The sequence below is a fragment of the Colletes gigas genome, unplaced genomic scaffold (assembly GCF_013123115.1).
Source record: "Colletes gigas isolate AHSC1104 unplaced genomic scaffold, ASM1312311v1 Colletes_gigas_Sc00003, whole genome shotgun sequence".
NCBI lineage: Eukaryota > Metazoa > Arthropoda > Insecta > Hymenoptera > Colletidae > Colletes > Colletes gigas.
The window spans coordinates 3,900,338-3,911,485 of NW_025106632.1; the positions used below are offsets into that span (position 1 = coordinate 3,900,338).

The 11,148-nt window shown below is 41.9% G+C and overlaps 1 protein-coding gene across 1 annotated transcript; it reads left to right on the forward strand.

Annotated features, from left to right (window-relative positions):
* Positions 1-476: 476 nt before the first annotated feature.
* LOC122404540 lies at positions 477-10,746 on the forward strand. Its single transcript, XM_043408578.1, has 17 exons — positions 477-510; positions 2,404-2,467; positions 2,996-3,101; positions 3,177-3,275; positions 3,502-3,685; positions 4,111-4,297; positions 6,320-6,408; positions 6,554-6,827; positions 7,381-7,462; positions 7,610-7,762; positions 8,077-8,272; positions 8,531-8,694; positions 9,024-9,390; positions 9,604-9,950; positions 10,035-10,352; positions 10,416-10,535; positions 10,606-10,746. The coding sequence occupies exons 1-17, from the start codon at positions 477-479 to the stop codon at positions 10,744-10,746; spliced, it is 2,925 nt and encodes a 974-aa protein (XP_043264513.1).
* Positions 10,747-11,148: the final 402 nt, after the last annotated feature.

An 11,148-nucleotide genomic window follows, 5' to 3' on the forward strand; every position in this document is an offset into this window, starting at 1 on the left:
GTCATAGTTAGATAATTTACGACAAACCTACCACGTTTACTTACGGGATTCGTTTCGAAAGTTTGCAAAGCCCTTCGTTCTTTTTTGAACGCGTCATATTTACAAGAAAAGGAAAAAAAATCACTCTACTGTTATGTATGTGCGAATATTCACAAAATAAGTAAATACCTTGCCTATAAAATTTAGGTTTTAATGGGTAAAACGTTTCGAAATCGTCGAGCCCAACAAATTGTAAATATAGAATTCCTGGCAATTTTTTAACAGCACGGGTTAAAGGTGAAAAGGGCCAGCGTGTCGGCAGGCACGGTCCTGCGTCTAGCGTTTCCGTAGTTGCCCGCTTGGCGGCGATATGTGGAAAACCGATTTGGGACCATCCAAAACGATTCCTCGTTAGCGATCAATGCGAATCAGGCTGCGGGACGTCCACGTGGAAAGTGGCTCGGTTTTCGAAGGTGACGCACGGCCCGCGATAAGGAATGTCCCAGAATAACCTGCTGCAAGGATACAACTGTGAGTACCAGCCCTCGGGGACGGGAAAGGCACCGATTTCCGGCCCCCCTCCCGGTTTTGTCTCTTCGCCTCGGTACGCGGTACGCGCGAATCGCGAGATCGCGTTATCGCGTCTGGCAGCCCTCCGACCGATCCGTCGCGCCTCCGTCCGTGAAAAATGAGCTGTGATAATGGCGGCTTTCGTTTATTTGCAGACAGCGGCCGGAAAAAAGGCGAGGACCGACGATGTCGGACTTCTGCCGATCGCGACGCGCACCGCGAACCTCGAAATCCCACCGCGTTGACAGTCTTTTCTCTTCGCCTTTACAGCTGGTTTCGCTACCTCGACCGGGAAAGCTTCAAATTTTTTACGGCAATGGCCACCGATATTTTCGTCGATCTCGCTTCGAACGCGTTGTCGGACACGAGTGAATCGCGCGCCTGTTATTTCGACGTGTTCGCGAGTTCGGGATCCATCTTTCGAAACGGTCGGAGTCGCGACATGTGATTTTAACGCGTCGACAAAACTGTGGATCTTGTGTGTAATCAGTTGCCTGTTATCGAGTTCGAGCGTGTGTCGGGAGTTTTCTGTGTCTTCGCGAGAGCTTGCATCGTTCGCATATGTACGTTTCCGAGGTATATCGTTGAATAAAAAATTGTAGCACGTCGAGTGATTGGTTTTTTTATTATCTTTAGTGTCTTAGGTATTTTCTGATTTTTAAAAAAGTGTAGAATTCTGAACAACTAGTTTTGCATTGTCAGATTTGACGACAATAAATTTTGTGTTGAATTTTTCTGTCATAATTTGTTGATCGGTTTATTGTACGAGTCTTAACGTTTTCGATAAATTTTATGATCAGAATACTGTAAACGAATCGGTGCTCGAGTCTGTCCGTTGAGTGTAACAATGTCTCGAGAAACGGCAACAGAGCCCTCGACGACGATACATTGTATGGAGAGGAACGAGACACCTGCAACACCAGCTCCATTTAAACCAGTGTCTTTCAAACGATGGCTCGCTTAAAACTTCCATTTTTAATGAATCGTAACGACGAGACTCGATATCAATCGACAGTTATGAAATTACGCACGCCATTCATACATTATAAATTAAAACAACGTTTAAACATTCTATGCACATTGCATGAAAAATGTTCCGCGTTATGCTCTTCGTAATATATTATTATATTAACACGCGAAACGAGGTCGGCACGATTGCATCCGAGGCTTAAAAATATTAACTTGAAATCCCGAGCTTTTAATGAACGTAAAACGGTTGAAGCAATTTATTCATTCGGTCCCATTACGAGTTCTTTTATTTGAGCGTGACGAAGTTCCGTAAAGAGTATAAAAAATGTACGTACCGGCGTAACAGCAGCTACGGCGCACAATGTATTATTAAGTAACAAAAGGAATAAGGGAGAGAGAGATTATTTCGTCACGAGAGGTATAACAATAGAAAAATATTGTCTCCCTTATTTTGCGAAAGAATCTTACGAGCTTTCTATCGAGACTATACGCGATCGTTCTTCTCAGTCTTCGATCAACCGAGTTTCCAGAGAAAATAATACCATCTTTAATATAATCGTTCAACGATCTTCCTTGTTATACGCTATTTGCAACAAATCTGCATATCTTCGACAGTTTTATAAAAAAAATATATATAAATACTTTAGAAGCAATTATGTCCCCTGCACATTGCACGATAAGTTCAATTTTTAAAAGATCACCCACATGGCTGTGTACTCAGCTTTCACGATGTTTAAAAGTTTAGGTTTCGTGCCTTTTCGAGAATAATTAAGACCTGGTCTACAGTTGATACGTCAGTAACCCTGAAGCCAATTAGCAGTAGGGGTGGAATTATTATTTCTAAGAGACGCGGAATTTTCACGAAATACTGTTCAACGTTTGCAGGGGAGACCCAGTACGAAGATCCGCAGGTGCAGTTCTCTCGTTCCATTTCAGACGAGGTCATCAGGTGAGCTTAAACTATTTACATGCATCAGGGTAAGGTCTGACTCAGACTTAAGTGATTACACTGTAATCAGGTTAATTCTTGGATTTAATCCGCGATTTTCTTCCGTTTTCTTTTACTTTGCTTAAAAATGCTCGCAAAATTATGAAATAACAGGGCGACTCTATTTAATTAGATGCCTGTGGAACGATACAATGGTTTTTATTTTATTTTCGCGTAATCCGGGGTAGGCTTTGAAATTTAATAGCACGGACCTCATTTTCCGTGATTTGATCTCTATTTTTCTATTTTTAGAGTCGCAACTATTATTTTAAACAATTTCTTTTCGAAGTTCAGAATATTTTTATTTAGACGCGGACACATGGAAATCGTCTATTTTTTTTTTACCAATTTGATATGTCTCGTGCAAAAGAAATAAATATTATTTACACGTTCGAATAGAAAAATTGGAAAATTTGTCAGGGACGATGGACTAATTTTATGTACCTAGAACGGAGTAACATAGTTAAGTTAACGTTGCTCCATTGTTAGTGTTTTTGAAGTTTATGTGAAAGAGGAGACCGGAGATTCCGAGGGAAGGAACGATATCACCATCGTGCCGGGCTTACCATCTACCAATGATCATCAATTAATTCAGGTACTCGATCAGTTTTATACATAACATTTTACGTTTCGCAAATACAAATTTAAAAAAAAAAAATTTTGTTTTTAGAATGACTGCATGAATCTGGACGTTGCTATAGACTCAGACGTGATCAATATCGATGGAGCTGTATCGAAATTTCTCGGAAAGGATGCTTTTAAATACAAGGTACTTTGTCGTTGAAATATAGTTATCTATACAAAACTCGTCAAAGCAAAATACTTTGTTATACTTTATATTAAATTATACTATTGAACAAGCGTGTATTTGAAGCTTCTGTACTTGTAATTTTTATTTTAAAACACAAATCAACGCGGAATTGTCCAAAGCCCACGAGAACGTTGCAATTAAAAAAAAAAAATAAGAGTTAATATTGTGCTGTATGTTTTTTCAGATTCTGGATCAAAACGTCAACACACCCGACGACAACGTTATGGTTTACTCGCACCCCGTTGTCGAGACACCGTCCTCGACCTCCACCCGTCTGATCGACAAAGACGATCCAAGATCGAAGCTTCACTTTGTCAAATATCTGAAGCGCGATGGAAAGACGCTGAAAATCTGGGAGTGCGGAATCTGTGAGTAATTAGAAAAACGGTAGATCGAGCTGCTTCGCCAAAATTCACGTACCTCCGTTAACGAAACAAATTTCCATCGAAAATGTTAAAGCTTAACGTTATCACACGCATTCGGTAATTAACTTTGCTTTTACGTTCTGTACCACCAAATATAATCGTTGGTTAATTCTCAACGCTTGGCCGTCTATTTTCACGTTTACGAATAAAAGTTTATCGCCCAGAGACCGTGTAGTAGATGTATCTACGATGGGGCTCGAGAAATCAGTAAAATTTAAATGACAGGCTTTATCGTATCGCTCGAGATGGAAAGTTGCTTCGTACCCGGAGGGGTGAAATCGAGGGTAAAGAAAGATTCTCTGCCCGATACAAACTACCAGTCAGTCAAACGCTCGAGAAAAGTGCTCGAAGCTTAATATTCGAACTAGGTTCGAAGGAGTTCCGGCATCAGTACACCTTGATGAGACATTTGCCGACTCACACCGACGAGAGAAACTTTAAATGCGAGGCTTGCGGCAAAGCTTTTCGCCAGTTATCGACACTGAGCCAGCACAAGGCGATACACAGCGACGCCAGGCCGTACGTCTGCGAATTTTGCAAGAAAACTTTCAACAGGTCAGCCCCATCGCGAATCGATACGCGATTCTTTCGCGAACATTCCCGTCCGCGATTTCGACTTAACGTCCCGTAATTTCGTTCCGAGGCGTTCCCGAGGCGAATAACGCGTATAGAAATTATAGCTGCAATCTCTCTCGAAAAAAATAATAACGTCACGTACGGGCGCGTAACTCATTAGCGTTTTAAATCGCGGCGAAGCTGCGAAAAGCGCGATTGTACGAAACGCGCCAAGAAATTTTTAACGAGCGTGACATTTTTGTCTTTCTACAAATTAATTTTAATAAAGCGTGCCCTTTAAACGAGTCCAACCGCGTCCATTGTGGCCCGGCGAGTTGATTAAAATCGTTTCGGTTGCCAAGCTTAGCAAGCCCCGCGAATAAGCAATTAATTAAACTATCGGATCGTACGTTTTTAAACTATGCTTTATCTATTTGTGTTATGCATATATTACGCTGGAATATTGTAATTATAATTAACCGAGGATTTATTTGGTTTCAATTTTTGTGACAGTGACTGACATTTTCAAGATTATATATGCAGGGTGTTCGGCCACCTCTGGGATAAATTTGAATAGGAGACACTAGAGGCCAAAATAAGACGAATATCATGAATAGCAATTTGATGATTGAGGCTTCGTTAAAAAGTGATTAACGTTTAAAGTTCCATACCGACCGGAAAATTTTTCGGCGGAATTAAAAAATTTCAAATCGTTGTAAAAAAATTATTTTCAGTCGCAGAGGTCAATTACAATCATTTCTGGTGAACAGACATATCCCCGAAATCCTACGCACTTTCGAGAAAAAAATTCGAGAATGTACTGAAATTTTCGGCGAAATTAAAAAATTTCAAATCGTACTAAAAAAATTATAGTTAGTTACAAAGGTCAATTACAAGCATTTTGTGTGAATAGACATACCCCGAAATCCTACGCATTTTTGAGAAAAAAATTCGAGAAGGTACTGAAATTTTCGGCGAAATTAAAAAATATCAAATCGTACAAAAAAAATTATAGTTAGTTACAGGGGTCAATTACAAGCATTTTGTGTGAATAGACATATCCCCGAAATCCTACGCATTTTCGAGAAAAAAATTCTTTGCCGAAAATGTAATGTCTGACCATATATGACACTTTTCCCTGAAATTTCATGCGAATCTGTAAAATGTTATAACTCCTGAACGGATTGTCGGATTTTAATGTTTCAAAATGCAAACAACGCGTATTTTAATAGAGAATATGTAGAAATTGTAAAAATATTCGAAAAATTTTTCCTTAACCCCGTAAACTGAGAAAAACCCCCTAAAACTGATTCAATTTTGAAACGGCCATAACTCCTACAATAGTAAAGGTACCCCGTTGAAATTTTTTTCTGAAGCAGAGCCCATGGGTAGCTACAGAAAAGTATAAGAAAACTTTTCTGTAGAGCGTCGAACAAATTTATTAAAAATGATAAACAATGTTTTAAGAAAAATCGACAGAGGGTAGGTGCCTAAATTTTTCGATGAAAAAAAAAAGTTTCAAATCGTTATGGAAAAATTATTTTCGGTTGCGGCGGTCAACTACAATCATTTTTGGTCATTAGACATACCTTCAAAATCTTACCCACTTTCTAGAAAAAAATTCAGGAACGTGCGATATTTTTCGACAAAATTAAAACATTTCTAATCGTTGTAAAAAAATTATTTTCAGTCGCGGGGGTCAATTACAATAATTTTTGCTGAATAAACATACCCCCGAAATCCTACGTACTTTCGAGAAAAAAATTCGAGTAGATGGACAAATTTTATTAATAATTTTGTTCATAACTTTTTAACGAAGCCTCAATCAGCAAATTGGTATTCTTGATTTTCGTCTTGTTTTAGCCCCTAAAATCTTTCATTAAAATTTTTTCCAGGGTTAGCCGAACACCCTGTATACATATAAATATCACAAAAATTGAATCCAAATAAATCTTCAATTATAATTACAATATTTCAATATTACGATTCGTATTTAGTTAAATAATATTTCCACGTTTGCAGAGTGTCGACGCTGATCTCCCACCGGAAAACGCACTCGGAACACAAGCCGCACAAGTGCCAGGTTTGTGGGAAAGGTTTCCACCAAAAAGGTAATCATATACCACGTAAACAAATTTTCTACAATCACTTTTGCGAGGCTTCCTAACGTTTCTGTCGAAATCGTTGAGATCGTCGCGCGTAGAGAACACGAAACGCCAAAAATTACTAATGACTAAATACCTGTTTCGTTGTCAGGCAATTTGAGGAACCACGTGTTTACTCATACGAACGAGAGGCCGTACAAATGCGAGCTTTGCGGCAAAGGCTTCAATCAAATGTCGAATTTGGTCTGCCACAAGGTCAAAGCGCACGCACACGCGGAGAAAATGCAGTACGTGTGCGGAATCTGCGGCAAAGAGTTTCCGCGTCGGTTCTCTTTGAGATCGCACGAGGAGTACAAGCACGGCATAAAGTATCGACATCCGACCACCGCGCAGTCCGGAATGAACGATCCGAACGTCATAAGAAAGTAGGTAGACGTCGCGAATGACGCTTAATTCGTTCCCTGACAGACAGCCTTTCTGCACGGATGAATGCACGCCGCCGGAATGTTGATATTTCACTCGGCGAAAAGCTGCGCGCCTCTACCCTTCATCCATTTTTACTAAATTGATTCATTCTGATCTACCCCAGTTTCTCTCAAATCTGTACAACATCTCCGACCCGTTGTTATATTATGCAGAAAGTACAGTCAATCCTCATATCGTTTTTTTAATAACGCAACGTTGATCTTAAACATTCTTAGAGAAGCCTTGTGAATTCAAGTTTTCCTTTTATTTTTGTCACTCGTCATTTGCACCAGCTTTATATTATAATATCTGGTTTATCGAGCCATATTTTTCACTAATGTACTTCGAGATGAAGAATAGACTCTGGCATTAGTTTTTGTTCCAACGAGTCGTAACAATTTCCTTCTGAAACCGTTCCATATTACATCAGTGAGTCTTGTTTACAACTTGTACGCGGTGAACCAATTTCAGTAAGTACAGAGCACCGTATAATCGATACTGATTAACTTCCAGCAAGAATGTCAGGATCGTACAATTGCCCAATGGTGATCGCAATCAGAGCATCGAAGTTAGGAACAAAGATCCCATGATCGCGGTTAGTAACTCGGCTAAGGTATCAGTTATCGTATTAAATAACTTTTGACTTGTTCGTCTCGGCGTTTCATGTAAAATTCAGAACGTGTGAGACACAGCGAACGTGTTAATAATTGTATACTTAATTGTAAATCGTGTTTCACGAAAGCCTGACGTTATGGAGTCCGTGGTGATCGACAAAATCGACACGAAGGCAATGGAGATGGCGCTTCTCGAGGGCCAAACGCCGTTCGCCCTCTTCAAACCTGCCAAGGGAATTCCTGTCCTCGTGAAAGTTTCGTCGACCGGAACTCAGAAAAATGTAAAGCTTTCAGCCCTCGTTGAACGCTCTCTATTCAGACATAATCACCGATCCTTCCCATGCAAGTCAAATTAACCCTTTGCACTCCAACGGCGCCCCTACGGCGACAATTCGATATAAGGTTTATGAATAGTAACGCAAATTAACAAAACAAACGAAGAGATTTAAAATTACAAACATTTCTCTGGAGAGAAAGGACAATTTTAATATTCCAATTAGCCAGTTAGTTCTACCAAAATGAATTCTTGGAGTGCAAAGAGTTAACAGAGAGATTTCGATTAAAATTTCATGATACGTATGGTCCATCGTTTTAGATTCTGACACCCGCGACGGCTGACGATCTACGAATGGCGGGAAAGATGACTCTGAGTCCAACGATCGCAGCAGAAATGGACAGGATCAAGGCTGTACAGATCAAGGTGCCCGTGGTGGCCACCGTGATCCAAAACCTGGATTCTGATGGGAAGACGAGCTTCATCATCGAACCACCCGGTCCTGAGAACGAACACGGTAGCGATCTTTTGCCCATAAGCAAGAAGAAAATCGACCATCCTTTTGATAGAAATTCCCTTTTCGCGAATCGATATCTACGGTCCCTCCGATCTAATCGTTTCGCGATACGATGTTAGCTCGATAATTCCGGTCGCGACTGATTCGCGCCGAGACTGTCCACGGTCCCGTTCTCCCGGCAATAATTGGCTCGTTAAAGCAACGATGTTTTTCGAACTGTCGCGACAATGTGGTCTTTATTCGGTGCATTGTCGACAGAGAGCCTGGTCACGGCATTGGATTCTCAGTTCACGTACACCGAGCCCCCCAGAAACGAACCAGATCGCCAGAATGGTGCTGTTGAGGATTGCAACGAGCTGCTAGAATTGGCCGCCCAGGGTGGAATACAATTCGTTCGCGCCACCGAGGATGGTCGTTACGAGGTGATGAACGGATCGATTATGATTTTCGTATTTATGTCCAGCTGGTATCGCGTGTTCGCAAGTTTCTACGTTTCTGCTTTTCTCGTTGCTTTACCCCTGCTTACTCGAGCAGCAATCCGCTAACCAAGAGTAAGCAGTTTCTAATAAACGCTTGATAACGTGACCGTTGTGATCAGAGCGTGGATGTTACTTGATATGCAGAAATGTAAGCTCTACAAAGCTCCCGCTTCGCTAATTCTGTTAATAAAAATATGAATTTAATCATGATACAGCGTGTATCGTTCGACGTTGCTGAAAGTTAGATATTTATCGGTAATTCCTTGGCGCAGGTGATGACGAACAGCGAGGCCCGTGACTTGATGGCACAGAATTCGCACGATGTGACGATACTCGATGGCGAGGAAGCAGGCGCAATCAATGTGGTGAATATGCGCGGGAACGGGGACGTCATCATCGGGGATTCCGATAATCAGATCATGGTACTTGACTCGGCATCGGCGCAGAAATCCATGACGATGGACAGCATCGAGATTCTGGAGGACAAGGACATCAGAATTCTCGATAGCAAGGGCCTTGACGATCGTTTCGTGGATGGCATTAGTTTCCTCTCGCAACCCAAAATCGATGATTTAATCCTGGGCTCGAAACCTTTGTCCATGGACGGCGGTGTTGCTGTCACCGGACACGAAGACGAAGGTACGCCTTGATTCGCGTGAAATCATATCACGCTTCTTCTATTGATTCATTGTCGTTTACACCATAACATTTTATTGGTGTAAAATTCTTTAAAAGTCCTCTTCAATGGCTGCCATTCTAGGCAAAGGATTACCTTCACTATGAATAGTCAATTGTGACATTTTATTACTCGGACATTCTTTAAAAGTCCCTCTTCGTTGGCTGTTGTTCCAGGTATAGGACTACCATCGAGCCAACAAGAATTAACGAGCATTCTGGGTCATCGAAGCGACATTTCGACTCTCTCGAACTCGTCTCAGTCCTCGATATCATCTTTGTTACTGAAAAATCATCCACCCTTGTCGCTTCTAAACGAAACGCTTCCCTTCTTGAAAAGCAACAATAGCTTGGCGGAGGACTTGAACATTCTCGGTAACTCGACCATGGAGGATCATCACTCCGCCTACGAATCCAAGATGAAACTATCGTCTGTGTTCGACGACACCGAATCCGACGCAGGTTTGATACCCATCAGTCAAGCGGACATGAAGCTTCTAGGATCCATACATCAAAAGACGAAGGTAACGGGACTTTGGTTTCGCTTGATAATAACACGAAAACGAGAAAAACCGATTTCACTGACGCGTTAAAAATTTCGTAAATAGGTTCTCAACAATAAAATGAACTGTCTGGCGTCGTCGAAGCTGTTCGCCGGATTGGGCGACGTGAAAATCCTGGGCCCGAAGAATCACGCTCAGGAAATCATGGCGCCCCACTATTCGGACATGAAATTGCTCAGCCCGTACGAGCAGTTTCTGAAGAACACGGCTGCCAACACGAACGGATGCGACACCAACATCGCGAACATTTCCGGCGGATGCAGAAAGGAGGTTAAAATTTTGGGGAAGAAACTTGGAATGGGCATTATAACCAGCACGGAGGATGGTAACGTCGTGGAAGTCGTCGAAGACAAAACTAAACTGGTAATAAATACGCGTTGATCACGGTAATCGTAACATTTTTATCCAATGTTTGTCTTTTCGAAGATGATGGACTCGGGAGGAGTGCTTTGCAACAGCGCGGATGACAGCACCGGGACGATTTCGTCGCCGCGTTTAGAAAGACAGATCACCGAGAATGGCGGGCCCGACAGCTTCTTGCTTCAAGTAAATCGACCTAAACTAACGAATGCCCCGCAAATCGGCGAAACAGAGTATCAATTCCTAATCAATGCAGGCCTGTAGCCCGTGCGACCCGGACTTTCTGAGTTTCGATAACCGTTTGAAAGACACCTCGCCTGGCAGCCACTACGAGCGAGCCCAAAAGGATTCCAGGGACAGCTTCAGCTCCACCGGTGGGCTTCCCGATCTCGATTGATGAAGAACCCGATCCCTGACCCAGCTCCTTTAGTCTTGCTTATCCGTGAAAGAGTGTCTCGAGCGACGCAGAAACTTTGTTGGCGACCGCTGAAATCTCCCCATGCGCATGGAGGATTTAATTAGAGCACTTTGGTCGTGCGAATCGCTCGCACGAGGACGGACGGTTGGTTCGGGTTCTTTCGCGAGGGCTCGTTCATTCCCCGTCGAACGATTTCGGTGAACATGTGCAATTAGAGAATTTTTTCATACTCTAGGACGCGAATACTATTTATTGGAATTCTTGTATCTTGAATTGTTAGAAATTTTCACGCCAAGTTCCCTCGATTTCTCGCGCACAGTTTTACCGTAGCTAAATTGTTGGCGATTCTTGCACGACAATAGACGAGAATCGTTAAATTTG

Excerpts from the sequence above, each read along its gene's own strand:
- LOC122404540 (XM_043408578.1), top strand. The coding sequence starts at position 477 with ATGTCCCAGAATAACCTGCTGCAAGGATACAACT. Across the intron at positions 7,463-7,609 it reads ACAAAGATCCCATGATCGCG|CCTGACGTTATGGAGTCCGT; the intron begins GTTAGTAACTCG and ends GTTTCACGAAAG. Across the intron at positions 7,763-8,076 it reads CGACCGGAACTCAGAAAAAT|ATTCTGACACCCGCGACGGC; the intron begins GTAAAGCTTTCA and ends CCATCGTTTTAG.